This window comes from Idiotropiscis lumnitzeri, chromosome 15 (assembly GCF_059441095.1).
Source record: "Idiotropiscis lumnitzeri isolate Australia: NSW breed Sydney's pygmy pipehorse chromosome 15, RoL_Ilum_1.0, whole genome shotgun sequence".
Classification (NCBI taxonomy): domain Eukaryota; kingdom Metazoa; phylum Chordata; class Actinopteri; order Syngnathiformes; family Syngnathidae; genus Idiotropiscis; species Idiotropiscis lumnitzeri.
Genome location: NC_142405.1, coordinates 13,787,993 through 13,805,205, shown reverse-complemented (window position 1 = coordinate 13,805,205; position 17,213 = coordinate 13,787,993). Strand labels below are relative to the sequence as shown.

The following is a 17,213-nucleotide window of genomic DNA, read 5'->3' as shown; positions in this document are numbered from 1 at the left end:
TTGGAGCATGTTTAACTTTCTTAACCTTTGCTTTCATATGCTAAAATTCCATTTTTGTGTAGGTCACTTTTCCCAGCATATTTCTTGCCATGGGATAATCAGATTGTTTTAGGAGTTAATCTGTCTCACCGGATGTACCAATCGATGCCTGACACAGCTAAAGCCAATCTGAATGTTCAAGAGAAGTTTGACAAAGTCACTGCTGGCTAACAGCTGCTGTGATCAAAACAACATACACATCTGGTTAGGTAATGAAACATGAACAATTTGCTTTGATATTTTTTTATTGCACAGATATAATTCCTCATTTAATCACTGTTTTCTATGTAAATAACACTTACTGGAATGATTTTGTTCACAAAAGGCCATCATCTCAGAGGGCATTTTGACACTGCAGGTTGAAAAAAAGGTGTAACTGGAAAGATCTAGTGTCAATTTCTTTGATGGCACGGTTGGGACTCTTGAACCCATTTTTAAGTATTTGATCAATGCCACCTATGAACTCCCTCAAGTGATATGTCCAAATGGCCGCTGGGACAAAGGCCTATTGAATGAGTATTTGGTTCACAAGGAATCAGCAAAATATGTGCAAAACATTTAAATAAATAAATAAATGCATGATTGATTAGCTTATTCGAACAACGGGAATGTGATAAATTACATCCAATCAGGCGATTAATAACACCAAAAAAAGAAAAGACATACATTGATCTTAATGCTGTTTTAGTTTTTGTATTCACATACATGACTTTCAAAAGACTCGCACAACTAATCACGGTTTAAAACGGACACACTAGTCAATCAGCACAGATATGCCCTATAGTGTTAATCAATGCAGTGGTGCCGTTGCTAAAGATTCTTTGTACTAGATTACAAAGTATGCGTTTCACACGACATCATGCACTGGTGGCGCATGTTTTAACGCTTAATAGTCGCAAACATCTCATGAAGCATTCCAGTTTTAATGCACAACACTTTGGTGTAAATGTAAAGCTGGACTGTGACTGCTGCCAAAGAACACAAATCCACAGCAGAATTGCATGTGGTTAAATGAATGCAGTGATAAACACTGAGGACTTGAGCTAGAGCTAGTTGCATCATAGAACATGCAAAGTAGTGTTACAGGAATCCCAGTTTACACACAGACTCATAGGAATGAAAATAAAAGATTTACAACGCTCCCCGGCGTAGCTGAGAAATTTTCGAAACAAACTGTCCCATGGGAAATCAGGAGAATTGATTGGAATTTGGGGGTAATTGATGTAAAATGCCAGAATGTTTTTCATTTGTCAAAGGATGATATGTCGAAAACGAAAATAAGTATCATATTAAAAAAAAAAGTTGTCAACATACGATGACAGTAGTTCGGGCCTCCGTACATTTGCTGTCTGCAGTGTATGGAGGGAGTGTGGCCTTCCCGTGAAACAGTAGTGTGCTTTGTCAAAGGGATGGAGGGATGCAGTCGACCAAATTAACTCAATTTGGCTTTTTTAGGCTGCAAAATTTGTATTGGTTCCGTGTAATAGACTAACCTGCCATTTTGCAAATGTTTCTTAATTAATTTATTCGTTAATTATACCCACGAATTACTGTAAAATTCCCAGAATTCTCATGGGAAGTTTGTCATTCTGAAAATTTTCTCAGAATTTTCCAAGTGAGGGAATACATGAACCTTTCCACTGATATCTGCGAACAGAAATGGACATTCCATTACATACAGCATTTCCCTTTCCACTATTTTCACCTGAGTGCAGAGATTAGCATTCGCCACATGAGACTGGAAAGAACCAGATGACAATTAGTCACAACATTGCTTGAACATAAAAAACAAGAAATCTAAAACAAACAAAAAAAACATTCATGGAGAGGTTTATGTCAGTCCTGTGAAATGCAAAACACATCAGAGGAATGTGGGTCCACTGGAAAGCACAAACGGCAAAAAGCAAACACGTCTGTCGCGTCTAACTGGCTCCTGAACGACCATGCAACACTTGAAGTAGTATGACTGGCTTATAAATATTGACCAATAAATAAAAGCATGTCCTTCACACTTGTGTGGTTTGTTTGGGTCAGATACAGACTGTGAGGTGATTAGAAAGGTCTGTAGTTCCAGAAACTGGAGAAGACGGAGATCTGCAGGTAGACGAGGACAATCTGTTAGTCACACCTTTCCTATACTTGATTACAATTTTAAAATCATTTTTTTATGTCACGGAATAGGCTTTTGAACATGTGTGTGGACCTTTTATATCCACACTATCTGTGTGTCTTTCCGTCCACAGTGGATATAAAAAGTCTACTCACCCATGTTCAAATGCCAGGATTCTGTGATGAAAACAATGAGACCATGATAAATAATAATGGCATTTGGTGTGCAAGCTTTTTCCATCTACTGTGGACAATCAGGCAGACAGTGTATTTAAGCTACAGCAGAACATCCACAGAGACGGGAAATCCAGGTCTAGAAAGGAAAATCGATGCTACAGTTCTACTTGACAGTCAGGTAAACGGGACAAACTGTGGCAGAATTTTTACTTTCTCGACCAGAATTTGCCATCTCTGTGGACAATAGAACCTATGTGAGGTATAACATGGTGGAAACTAAATTGCGAGTATTCTCAGAAAAAAAGACAACACACACCTTGTCTTTGAGCTGCTGACAAAGTTGTAGCGAGATTGTGAAAAACACCAGCGTGTCGTTTAGCCAAGGGACGACACACTCCACCTTGTGCACGTGGCTCACCTCGAAGCGGTTGTTGTTGAGCTCACTGAGGAAGCAAGAAGAAGGAACCAAAAATAAATACATTTTGATTAATACATCACACAATAGAGAGCCGTGATCATAAATTTTGAACAATGCTTAAATTAGTTTATCATGACAAAATTTCACTGTCATTTTATTATTTTGCACCCAACTCCCCGTTAGTCACAGTATATAGATATTTTTCGATTGCGATGTCAGGTCCATACATTCTGTTGATGATCCGATTCTAACTTTCTGCTACATTTAGGAATACATGTTCACCAGATTTTTTTAGAATGCCTGATGCCCCCGATAAAATAATATATTTGGAAAACTACAGAGCAGTAGTTGCCAGATTTGATCAGGAGCAAGCTACGTGACAGCCAAACGGGGAGCAAATCGAACATCCTTTGTGGAAATCTACTTTAAAAAAAAATAGCAGCCCGGGTAATGTGAAAAACAGCCCGGCCCTCTTAGCAAATTGCCACAATGTCCAGATAACCAAAAACCTGCAGCTGAGTAGGTACAGGCAGGATAGCATCTCAAACCCAATTTTTATTTTTTTTTGTAAGTAAATTTAACCATCTTGGTCCACACAAAATAAAAAATTGTTCAACTGTACAAGCCGTATGCGGTAATTTCACTTTGTCCCACCGAGGTTGCCATAGCGAGTACCTCACATTATTTATTTGGCATCGGTCTTAAAATGGATGCCCTTCCTGACAATGTCCACATCTTTTTTTTTATCTGATTTTATTTAAGAATTGGCTTGGATTCAAACTCATCTTCTGCACAAGAGGCTGCAGTGTGCACCACTACAAGGTTGATAGATTAACTTGATATCTGACAACAGACAAACTGATTTCATTTTTCATCTTACAACATGGCGCCCGGATTGTGCAACACAGAGCTTCCAGATGGCTTGAAATTCTATCAAGAAGCAAGAAAAAAAAAACAAAAAAAAAAAACAATTATGTGACAGCTGATGCAACTTCATGCAGTAGAGTATTGAGATGCATCATGTATTCAAACCTTGGTGGTGTTGGGCGGCAGCACGTGAAGCTGGTAGACGGTGAGACACAGTTTGCTTAAATTGATGTAAAAATTCACCATCACATCACCAGGCATGGGAGGAGTGAACATTTTCTGATGGAAGGATTTGTCTTGTTAGGGAGTGTTTATCTTGTGCGGCAGCAAACAATTTTACATTGTGGAGTCAAACATACAATCGTTCATAATCACTCATACTGTTCTTATTTACTTGCATTTGCCTCCATTTGCACACATGAAACTTCAATTATTATAATATAGAGTTTATGGACTCAAAATTAATTCAAGACATAACAACAAATAGTATTCAATGCAGTATTCCTTATCAACTCAATGTATACATTTCCTCATGTGATTGTGAGTGAAAATGAATTTGTTGAATGAGTATATTATAGAATAAAAAATATTCAATGGTTTGACGGTCTACTGCCAGGGCAGCAAAGTGGCTCAAGAAGAAGCATATAAGGGACACCGAATGACCTCAAGCCATTAGAAATTATTGCAACAAACTGAAGCTTGGTGTTCCAAAGATGCGGCCAAGCAGCTTGAAGGATTTAAAGCACAGGTGTGAAACTTACGGCCTCGGGCCTGCTCCGGCTCACGATATCATTTTAGGCAAATCTTGTGTGTCAACTTCATGTTCTTTGCAAATTGTTTAAAAATATTGACGAGATATTGCAAGTATTATTTGTTTGAAATAAATTTAAAAAAAGGTTTGAACATGTAGATATTTCCTGGCTTCTGACTTCAAACTAGTTTATACATTTGTTGTGCGTGTGTGTTAACTCATTTACTGCCATTGACGGCTAAAGATGTCAAATATTCTTTTTTTTTTAACTCGGCTGTTAGTGAATGAGTTGTTTGCAGCTCCAGCTATTGTGAAATGCGCTTTATAGATAAAGTTGTATTGTATTGTATTAATTTAAGGTGACCCCGTCCGAACCCAATGAGTCTTATGTGAAAAACACTTTATACCATCAGCCCGCTGGTGGCCAATTCAGGCAGTGTCATGGACGCTGGGGTGGTGAGGCGATTTCGGGCACGAGTCAGCTGGAGCATCACTGCATCCATTAGCTACAACAACAGCAACAGAAAGGTGAGATTACCGAAGCATCAGAAATCAATCCATTCAATGCTTTTTATAAAAGGCAAACCTTGTTCACTTCGGCCCCTGTTTTGAAGTCATAGTTCTCATCATGGCTGCTTAACAACTGAAGAGCTTGCGTGACGTGGTTTCGTGCATCCTGAATCTGACACAAGGAAAGACACATGCAAAGAGGGGAGAGGGATATGCAGGCTGTGAATTTAGTCGCGGGAACAAGGGAAAATCTTTCCCTTCTGTCCCAACATTTATTGTACAACCCGATGTCCACAAATATCTTGTTTTGCTTAAAGGGGAAGTCAACCCCAAAATATTCTTTGCATGAATTTGTTCTATGTGCCGTCACTAGTCTCACAAAACATGGCATTCTGATTAATGTTTGTGGAATATGAGTAAAGAGGTACTATCCGTTTTTCGGCATCTCTGGGGGGGAGGCCATTTTGTCACTTTTGTCGACTGAAAATGATATCACAGTTGCTCAGGCCTCACTGATGGCTCAGCTGTCATTTTAAGTCAACAGAAAAGGACAAAATGGCAGCCCCCTGAGATGAATAAAAACAGACGTTTTTTACTGCTTAATTTATATTCCGCAAATTATTGAATCACAATGCCATGTTTCGACTGGTGGACCCGCATAGAACACATTCTTGTAAAGAAAATTTTGGGGTCGACTTGACATTTTTATTCAGGGCTCAGCTAACGACCAATCACGGTTTACCTGTTCTCTGAAGCTGTGCCATGATTGGTCGTTATCTGATGTCAACTGTGATGTCATGTTCAGTCGACAAAAGTGACAAAATGACAGCTGGATTTTACTGCTCAACTCATATTCCACAAACGCAATATTAATCAGAATGCCGTGTTTCGACTCATGGGCCAGCATAGAACAAATTCTTGTCAAGCATTTTTGGGGGGTTGACTACCCCTTTAAAAGTCAGATCATTTTCTACATTCATGGAGGACTAAAGAACTCTGAAAGTACTCACACTTGGGAGACTCGAACAATATTATTTATGCATGGAAACTCCACCACACTGCTTTAACTCAACCAGAGGTCGACAGATTTGTAATTTTGTTCTTAGCGTTTTCTGATTAAGTTGCTTTGTTTTGGAGGAAAAATAAATGAAAAGAATCACTGCAGTAATTAACGTGTGGAATCCTAATGACTTAATGAATTACTTGGCTCGGCATTGCTATAAAGTATTTTGAAAGTCAAATGGGTGTTGCATTCTTCTGAAGCCTGCAGGTGTTATACAGTCTTCAAACTATGTCACAGTTGGTTCAGGATGAATGCAAATGTGGTGACGCGAGTCTACTACCCTTTCTGTGTACTCTGACGATAACGTTGACTTCAGGAGCGTAACAACATTATGACACAGGATAACTTGCGGCAAGTAAAGAAACCATGAGCAGGGCTATATGATCGCTTCATCATGATAATTGAAACATCTGTCATACAAACTTAGTATTTTGCCACGGGTGAGCCTGTAATTGATTGCCCATGTTTTTCAATCTGTTTATGCAAGAAAGACAATGATATCAGCCCTGTTTCAAATGATACTTTGTTTATGAGTAATGATTAGCAGAGCTGGGCACTTGACCCTTTCTTGCCGGTCAGTCCCCTGCCCTCAGTACAGCTCCGGACTCGACCCTTCGGCCTTATTCATAAAAATTGTCAGTTACTGACAAAAAAAAAAAAAAAAAAAAAAAACACCTGTGCATGAAGCGCCGCAGGGGAGATGCTAACGGCAGAGGTTTATTTAAACAACATTATCTGGCTAATTTACTATTCAAATCCGCTTACCTAATTATGGGCTTATTATGTTCTTATTCGTCTCCTTCTTATTATTCGTCTTTTTCTCCATAAACATGCCCAATATATTTAAGTATGGACTGTTGGTGTTATATGTGGTAAAACTCATTTTAATTTCTGTAGTTCAATGCAAAAAGGGAAACTCAATAAATCTTTTCACACACGTTAAAATATTTTTAATGATTTTATAACTTTCATCATTGCAGCTAAACAAAACCCCAAATTTACTGCCTCAACAAAAGTGAGTTGTTGTTTTGTTTTTTTTTCAAAAGAAAATACAAAATAAAGTAGTAATAATACTATTAATAATTAATCAACAAAATGCAACCCATGACACAAAATTCTGCAGTATTTTTCTTCACTGCCACGTTATTCTTATCAGTCAATTACAAGTTAGGGCTACGCAACTAATCAAAATTCAATTAAGATTACGATTATTACACTCAACAATTACTAAATTATATAGAACGTTGTTAACATAGTACTCATTTTACAATGTCTTGTAAGTATAGTTGAGTTCAGTATTTGAGCGTTCTATTGAAATTGTTTATTTAAATGTTCCAACAGTTCGGCGGTAATTTTGAAAGTGTTTAGCAAGTAAACTCCAAAAATTTCTTTATTGAAGGAAACCATACTTGAAATGATACATTTGCACTTTTTTTTATTTTAAAATAAAATGTTTTATTTATCTCAATACCCATTAATATATTTTTGCACCCCAAAAATGAATAATTGTTTGAATAATCGTGATTTCAATAATTACTAAAATAATCATGATGAATATTTTTTCATAATCAAGCAGCCCTATTACAGGTTTATTCATTTTCCTTTGAAAACACAATTGTCTTTGTCTTTGGGTTTAAATACGACTTAATATGAATTGCGATCTGAGGAAATCTGATATATATATATATATATATATTTTTTTTTTTTTTTTAAACAAATACCCAAATTGACCAACTTTGTTGGAATAAAAACTTGAACTATGTTGTTCCATGTAGCCAATTATACCTGCTGTAATTTCCACTGCTTGTCCTCCCTGAACTGGAAGTGTAGCACTTGACTACTCTTTGCGACCTTCAGATTGATATCCTGTTTGAAATAAAAACAAACACGGGAAACGTTTAGGTGAAACAAACTGTTATTTCATTTTCACAGAAGGAAAACACAAAACGCAGAGCAGCTCAAACTCACCGTCTGAGTCAGAGCCTCTCCCTGTAGTGTCAGCACTCCTTTCACCTGATCCATGCTGCAAAACAACACTTTTTTGTTTGCACTTAAACACCAAAGTAACATGTGCTAAACGTGTTCATGTGGAAGTCATGACCTCTATACACAAAAGGAATACTGCCCAACACACAAACACTGAGTCATTAAAATGAATGGTGGCTGCCATTACGTTGAGCTGCCCAGGATGAAGTTTTCCTGTTTGAGCTGACTCTCCAGGCCAGGCGTCGGCATGGTGAAACGTCTTGAAGCCTCCTATAAAGGAGCAAAACAAAATGCAGACATCAGGAGAGAACTAAGTGTTGCACTGAATGCTCACAAATGGGGATCAATATTAATCGATGATGACGACTTTTGACCGATGCAATGCACATGTCGATCCTAAAGTGTCAATAAAGTGATTGGAAGTTGACCTTTACCTTGCAAAGCTCACCTGTTCAACAATCGGGAACTAATAACTAAAGACGGCCTCTAACAAAAATAGACAGTTACGACATATTCACTTGAAAAACTCTTGTCAGTGTAACAGAACTGGACATGCGGATGTTTAAGGTTTTAACGGCCCGTGCGCCAGATGTGTGTGTGTGTGTGTGCGCGTCAGCCACACTTTTTTCTCAAACATATAACAGCAGATGCATGTGGATATAGTGACAATGTATAGTCAATTTGTATTTATCGTTTTTTTTTTCTAAATTAATCAAACCATCATTGCAAATGTAACTTATTTGCAAAGCTTACAAACTCGCAGTAGAAAAGAAAAATGACGCCTGGTCAAAGTCAAATTGTGCAACTTTAGAGTGACGAGTTTCCCTGAATTTGATGACTTAACTTGGCAAAAGATGGACTTATGCAGAGAAAATAGTCTTCAGTTGGTATAATACAGGTTAGACCCACTCTGACTTTTGGTTAGGTGTCCTTTAGCACCCAAGAATGTCATAATTTCCTAAAAATGTATTTAGGCCTGAAAATGTGAAAGAAAAAAAATTAACACTTAATTTTATCAAAAATAATAAAATAGAATCATTTCACCAATAATTGGCATCAGTACTGGCGGCCCTTGCACCTCTTTACTACATTATCTGACAAGTTTAACATGATCATATTTGAGAAAAAAAAGACCCACCTGAAAATTTAATAATAAATCTCTAATAATGTATTATTACATTATCGGTAACAAAATATTTTTATTATCAGTCAATTTTGGTTTTTTTTATATATATAATTAGGTTTTGTTACATTTTTGATCAAGTGCAAATTGTAGTACATTTTCAGGCATCATTACATTTTCAAAAAATTATTACATAAGGGTGCTACTACAGTTCTCTTAGAGCTGCAACAAGCAATTACTTTAAAAACTGTTGAGTCTAATAATTCTCGATTATTCGGATAAAAAAAAAATACATTTCCATCGATTTAATCAAAAACGAAACATTATTTCAAACTGTCAGTGCAGAAATTGCACAATTAATTAATTGTGATTCAATTACTACTTTGGTTCATCAGAAAATGGTCAAACATCCATCCTTCCATCCATTATCTGTTCCGCTTCTCCTCACACAAAGACGAACAACCATCCGTTCTCACATTCACTCCTAGGGACAATATAGAGCAGGGGTCTCAAACTAAATTTACCTGGGGGCCACTAGAGGCAGACTCTGGGTGAGGCTGGGCCGCATCAGGTTTTCCGCAAGAAAAAAAAAAAAAAATCTAATCTTCTCAAATGTCTTTATTTTTATTTTTTAACACAAAATAAGATTTAAAAATAAATAAGGAATTAATAAGAAAATAAATAAGGAATTAATAAGAAAATTAATCAGTAATAAATAATAATAATAATGAGTCAAATGTCTGTATTAACAGTTCTTTAATCTTCTTCTGAACATGAATTGTCCTGAACATGAGTGGAACATTCATCAATCAAACCCCTACTAAAACATTGAAAAAAAATTACAATCCTACCCTCGTTTTAAAGCTGAAGATGTGCCCAACAATAATCCGCGGTTCAATTTTATCCACTGTGACCAGGTAATCCTACATTTTATAATTAGTCCCGTCTGTGCTAGTGCTGATGCAAAGCTCCGTCAGACTGCACATCCTGTTCGCGCATGGGTCTCCTGTCAATCAAATCAAAATCTTGTCAAATAGCAGAGATCCTAAGCATAAACCATAGTTCTGGGATGAGTAGGCCTACTTCTGTAGTTATAAAGCTTTAATTACACTGTAATTAAAGCTTTATAACTACAGACTGGCACTTTACAGTGTAAAGTGCCAGTCATATCAAATTCGCGGGCCGCACGAACATTAAACTTTCATAATAAGGCGGGGGCCGCAAACTATCATCCCGCGCCGCGAGTTTGAGACCCCTGATATAGAGTGTTCAATCAACCTACAATGTATCCCCCCCCCACACACACACATTATTTTCCAACGTAAAGCTAGTTTTACTTTGATTCAACACAGATAAGTCCGCTTTCATGCTTTTCACAACAGAAATTGCTAATATTTACAGTTGAGAAGCTGAAATTCCTAATATTTGGACATTTGAACATTAAAAAAAGCACCTAACAATTGATCAATTATGAAAAACAATTACCAATTTGATAATTGACTAGTCGATTAATTGTTGCACCTCTATTTCCTACTTCAAGCAGTCAACATGGCTGGAAGCACAAAAAAAACGTACTAAGGTCACATTATGATATTCTTGAATAAAAAATTGCCGCATGCACCCTTCTAGGGGCAACACTGAAGTAAACAAAAGTTGACAAGGACAATTGCCCTCTTTGAAAATAGTCTAGACTAATGTGTGCCATGTGATTAGACTTGCCTGTAAATGAGTCAACGGGACATCACACACAAAAGTCTTTCAGAAGTGTGTTCTCAAAACAACAAGAACAAGATCTATGCATGAAGTACACATGCACTGCGAAGAAGACTCCCTGTGCTGGATGTACTTTTCGAAAACTACATCATGTGAAACGACTAATGGATGCCGGAAGCTGATTGTTTGAAAACCAAGTGAGAGTAGCAAAGAAAATAATTACTCACTTGACTCAGTTCCTGTGTTGGAAGCTTGGTTAAGAACTTGTTTAAAAGTTCAACTTTGGCGTCAAAATTTAGGGAAAAAAAATGTGAAAATATTATTTAGCCAACTGAAACCAACGTTGAACTTTTTGGCCAGATAGTAATTCCTAAAGTTATATTAGGTGCAAATACAACACTGCTTATCACCAAAAGAAAACCATCAAACATGCTAGGAGCAGCATTGTTCTTTGGGGCATGCTTTGTTTCAGCTTGTACTGGGACCTTAGTCTGGGTGGACTAGTTCCAAATATCAGTCAGTGTAAGCGCAAAAACCTTCGGGTTTCTGCTATTAACAAAACAAATATATTACTAGAATATCTGAAAATAATTTGGGGTAATCAGAGGCACTTTAAATTGTGGCTGTTGCTTGATGACTCTGAGCAACTGTGATGTCATTTTCAGGGGACAGAAGTGATAAAATGGCCGGCCCCTCGGGAGATGGCTAAAAATGGGTGGATATTACTGCTTAACTCATAATCAACAAACACGATATTTATCAAAACGCCATGTTTTCGACTAGTGAAGGCGCGTAGAACATTTCAATGCCAATAAATTGTTGGGGTTGACTTCCCCTTTAAACTGAAATGGAAACAAACTTAACATTGTTAGCTTATCAAGGCATACCTTGAGGACATCCTGGAGCTGCTTAAGTACAGCATGTACTTCTTCTTTAAGAAGCCAGTTGAACTCCTCCTCCTGATATAAATTCACACAAACAGCAAACGTGATTGATTTGGACGTTCAAGGAGTCACAACAAGGTGATTAAAAAAAAAAAAAAAAAAAACGGTAACGTCAACATTTGTCCATTATATACTAGCCTTTTAACCACATCGCCCACTCCTGAACAGATTTGAAACATTTAAGCAACGTTCCATTGAAAACTTCTATGGGATTTGAAGGCAATAAATGTGGATAAAGAAAACATGTTTTGTTTGTTTGCGTTCGGATGATTTTCTTGCTTTAGAGCAGTGTTACTCAACCTTTAATTTATATTACACCATATGGAAAGCGATTTGTTACAGCCCCAGCTGTTGAGAAATGCGCAATATAAATAAAGTTGTATTGTATTGTATTAATGAGAAACGGCACATATTTCTCATTGGAAAATATTTCTTCACACACCACTAATTCATCTCATTGAAGAGCATTTCATAGTTGTGCCTGTTACTACATCATGTATAAATTAACGTTTTTTTGTGTAAACTATTTTTTTAATCAGAGATATTTGAGATTGGACAATTTCCTTCGGCACACCTGATGAGATCTCATAGCACACGACTGTGGCGCGGCAGACTGGTTGAGAATCACTGCTTTAGAGGCACTGACGATTTGTAGAGATGTTGGGAAGTGCCGGGTGCAGTGGCGAAGGTATACAACACCATTTTATTTAATTCTGTATTTGGCTGTGTGTCAGGTGTGCGGCACCTGCGTGCGCGTGACACAGCATTGTTCTGTTCGTTCTCGACGATTCGGACGGACTGGGGCCGCCTGAAATCCTGACGGCAGTACACCGATGGACTGACGATGCCCAGAACCGGTTGACCAATACTTGGGAGGACATTGACGTTCGTCTGAACTCTGAACCCATACCGATTACAGTTCTCTGTTTCTTGCAACAGAAAGGGTCGTGCGCATTATTGAAAAGGAGCAGAGAGAAAGCGCTAAATCTAAAAAAAAAATGTTTGTATGGTCATACTTACCAGCAATATATTGACTTAGAAGTTCCTCACAATCATTAATGAAAATGTTTGTTTTTAACTTCACTTACTCATACTCAAGTGATTATTTGGAGGAGTATTTCTTCATTCCATTCCATATTCTTAACAAATGATTACATTATCTTCCATTCCAGTAGATTTCATTTTGTATGAATCCTATAAATTACTGTAGAAAGTGATAAATGAGCATCATAATTCCACTCCATATTATCAATGCTGCCTTGGCAGTGTCATGTGTTTCTGATAAATTTACTGGAGGCGCTCGTGAAAGTGAAGGAAGTAAGATAAGAATTGTGTGCCTGCAAAAAACCCGACTCGGGTTACTGACCTCCTATCAGTAGCTCCACACTTAATTCCACGGATGTTAGTTCGATCGGGCCCGCCGCCAGCACAACCACAACACACAAGTGACAGTGCAAACAATTGCCTTAATTGCACCTGCATTCTATCGCAGTAGCTCTGAGACCCGATTGCATTGTAAAGATGACCCTGCATAATTGCAAACGAACGTAACAGTGCACCACTCATTTGATGAAACGACTACGACGTGGGCATTTTGCATTTAACAAATTAAGTGAATGTGAATGAGTGAAGCGGATAGCTTCACGCATTCGCTGTCCTGCAGACTGACAGGACACAACATCATCTTACCAGCACAGCTCTCTCCACTTGACTGGCAGCCGACATCTTCGGCAGTTCCGACATTGATCTCTGAGGGTTGAGCATGATGAACAGGAAAAACAAGCAACGCTCCGATGGCCACCTTAGAACACAATCTTGAGTGTCCCGGTGTATACGTTTTCTTCCTAGCTTAGCAGGCGAGGTGCTGCCTTTACGGGTCGTGTGAATTCGCGGGTATCAAGGAAGGGGACACTATCGCTGGAAAACGGACGCCTCGACGCAAAATGACAACAAACAGAACGAATGGAAAAAAAAAACACGGCAAGATATTTTTTTTTGTTTACGTGGCTGGTAACCGGTTCAGGATGTACCCCGCCTACTGCCCGATGACAGCTGGGATAGGCTCCAGCACCCCGCGCGACTCTCTTGAGGAGAAGCGAAAAAGATAATGGACGGAGGGATGATATACACTTTAATTTGAACTTGACAAGGTTTGACAACTTACTTTATTCGGTCAATTTCTGTACACCAGACTGTTGTTTCAAATCTTACGATTCACAACAAAAATACAAAACAACTGCGAGATAATTAAACAAATCCGACACGAATAGAAAGGTAATTTAGAAAATTGCGGAGAACCATGAATGCAACATATCACGGTCACACGTTCAGAATTAAATCACCCCGCCCATTGATCCTTATTAGGAAACTTCTGCTGTGCAACAGTGACCAATGCCTGCGCGGCATTTCGAAGGTACCTGATGGCGAAATGATCTCGTCAAAACCAGAAAGGAGCCCGGGTATAAGCAAACCATGCATGCATTTAGTGCCTCAGGAGTTAACGTATGGACGTTTTTTTTTGTATTTCTGTTACGTGTAGCTAATGCCAAGATGATAAAAATGAACACACATACGAGATGAATTTTTGATTTGAAGCATACATCTTTATTACAGTTTCTCAATTGCGGTCACCCTGGCATCCACATTTTGCTACTGTCACTAAATCACGGCCCACGTTTAGATTGGTTAAGAACAATAAAGATAATGTTAAGATCAAATGTGTTGTTTAAACATAAGCTTGGAAAATATGTATAGTATGTTTCAAATATGATAACACAGAAGTAAAGTAATTAAGTAAAGAGAGTATGTGTGGAAAAAAAACATGAATAAACAAAATAAATGAAATAAATCCCATGTCTGTACTGTCATGAACTGAGTACGGCCAATGTTTTTACTATATGCCTGTGACCAACCTTTAATGATCCTGCGATCCACTTTTAAACCCCAACGCCACGCCACTGTTACACGGTGGATTATTAGACATCTGTTTTTATTTTCAGTTCTAAGTCCATCCCATAAAAGGACAATGAAGTTTGTGTACAATATACACTCTGTAGCATCCTTGAGTTACACATTCATGCTGAATCATTTAGTGGTAACTGATTTGCAAAGAATGATCACAGCACTACCTGTATAATATGCTTCCTCATTTAGGGCTATATTTTACCATTTGCTCACAAGATTGTTTAATGTATAACACCTTGGACTTGTGCAGTTTTAATCCATGAGCATGCTCCCATTTGGACATCTGACAAACCCAATGCATTAAAGATAGGAATTAACTCAGAAGCACCAAAAAGGATTGAGTACTGTATTTTGCAGACTATAAGTCGTAATGTAGTACATGTACAGACCAAAAAATGCACCCGGAAAAATAAAAATAACACCATGTCGTTTTGCTTTAAAGTCACATCTTTGGGGAAATTTGACAAAAACGGAGACCTAGAACAGATAGAGCTCGGACTGACACACTGTCACTTATCGAGATTGTTGCCCTGATGACTTCTACTACTTCCACCACCACCATTTCCTCCACTTCTACCTTCTTTTGGTGGTTGGAAAATGCTTTCGGTGCATTGGAGCCACCTTCCCATGATAAAAGAAGCATGGGGACAATGCATGATAAAGGTGGCAAGTAACGCTGCAACAGTAGTTGATAACCACCAAAACAAAGTAGAATAAATTGAATAAGTAATGAAAGAAGACTACGAAGTAGAAAAATTACAAGAAATGCAAGAAGAGGACTACTAAAGAACCGGAAGAAGAGGAAGTACCAGTAGTTGTAGTAGTAGTCTGGGCAACTAACGAGTGACGTTTCACTTGTTACCATGTGGCTTCCACCACAAGCATTTACGATTTACAGCAGCAAAAGGCGCAATAACCGACCAGGATTCTACCTTTGGCCACAATGCAATGCAGTGTTATAGTAGAGGTAAAGTAAGCCACTTCAAACTAAAAATACAATTTGAAAAAATACTTTGCATCATAATTTAGAACGTAAGTGAAGTCACTCAGTTCTTGTCGCTGAAAAACATGCTCACAACATGCTGACACCTCACCTTACCATGTGGGGTCTGTATTGGTCAGGTGATTAGGTACCTGTGGTAGGGTTCCTCTAAACATGACATCTGGTATTCACATGTTCTTTGTCTTACTAATTTGGTCACTTGGTCTGATAGTCCTTCAAGTGCCTTAGGGTGAATGCCAGAAAGGCTGCAGTGTGCCTTTTACCAGGTAGCGGCTTCCATTTGGTCATGCTATACAAAACAGGGCTGATTGATGAATTGCACCAGGAACGATTGTTGTTTTTCCAGAGGAACACTTCTTTGTCCCCTCTCATATCTGTCAAAGTAGGTCTTTACTGTGAAAGTTGGCCGCCATACATCAAGAGTCTGTGAAAATGGATTGTGGTGTTCCTCAAAGGTAGGTAGAGGGGCCCCACCCATTTTGTGCTCTAAATAATTCCTATCAAATTCAAAGGTTTTTATCACTTGTATGAAGGTGATCTCAAAATACAGTTTTCTTTTAGCCCTTGCAGTACTGATGCGATAAGGGAACATAACATGATTGCTCGTCTACAATTTACGGTTGGATGGCTCGTGCATAGTTTTCTTTGAATGTAACAAAGACTGTCCTATTTATTTTTGCCACCTTTTTCACATCATATTATTGCTAAATTGTATTATTGATGCAAAATTGTCAAACTCTTGCATACATTTCTTTATGCCTCTTCCAGCGAGATGTCCTGTCAGCTGACATCAAATTTTTGTATCTCCAAATCTCAATACTTAATGTATCAATGTTGAAATGTTTCCCAGCTTTTGCTGAGGAAGGCTCCGTTCTGCTTTCAGATGTGCATTATCTTCTCCCCCCATAAATTTTACCTTAACAGATGCCAGGAATGCGGCGACTGTGGCGTGGTAAAGATTTCTACTGCTGAGTGTCCAAATGGTGTAAAAGAACACTGACGAAATAAAAGTAACAGAAAAAAACACTATGGCAGTAATGAGGAGAGGCTTTATTAAACAGCACAAAAGCTTTGATAATTCCACATGTACAAATCATAAATATCCCCAGAATCACCATAGGTTGCCGTCATCCTTAAAACTGTTTCCAAATTAGTGGCATGTGACTTGATAAACCAGATTAAATATCAATTTACACTTGTGCAGTATTAAGTCAAAACATTGTTAGTAGCTTTGAAGAGTCAAAATAGTTTATGCCTGTAATTGAAGATATAAAACGTTTTGTACTCAAACTCGTGGTGCTATTTACATCTAGCTTCTACAACATCCTCAAACTGTTTGTTGGAACATAAACATAAAACCCTCAAAGTTGAAAAATTACTGAACTTGAGAACAAGGTCTGCCAATTTATGATGGATTTAAAGGGGAAGTCAACTCAGAAATTTTCTTTACAGTAGTATTTTCTATGCAACCCCATTAGTCTGAACATAGTATTCAGATTAATTAAAAAAAATAAATAAAAAAAATAAAAATAATTCCACCCATTTT

At 37.9% G+C, this 17,213-nt stretch overlaps 1 protein-coding gene across 2 annotated transcripts; it reads right to left on the bottom strand.

Annotated features, from left to right (window-relative positions):
* Positions 1-266: 266 nt before the first annotated feature.
* rogdi (rogdi atypical leucine zipper) lies at positions 267-13,638 on the bottom strand. 2 transcript variants are annotated; one of them, XM_088316783.1, is made up of 12 exons: positions 13,390-13,443; positions 11,644-11,715; positions 10,984-11,036; positions 8,108-8,190; positions 7,903-7,957; positions 7,720-7,800; positions 4,948-5,043; positions 4,769-4,867; positions 3,776-3,889; positions 3,624-3,673; positions 2,642-2,768; positions 267-2,133 (listed from the first exon to the last, which is right to left on the bottom strand). In XM_088316783.1, the coding sequence occupies exons 4-12, from the start codon at positions 8,167-8,169 to the stop codon at positions 2,092-2,094; spliced, it is 726 nt and encodes a 241-aa protein (XP_088172909.1). In that variant the 5' UTR covers positions 8,170-8,190; positions 10,984-11,036; positions 11,644-11,715; positions 13,390-13,443; the 3' UTR covers positions 267-2,091. The 2 variants fall into 2 exon arrangements, with proteins under 2 accessions (XP_088172909.1, XP_088172908.1); XM_088316782.1 differs by lacking the exon at positions 10,984-11,036 and having other exon boundaries at positions 13,390-13,638.
* Positions 13,639-17,213: the final 3,575 nt, after the last annotated feature.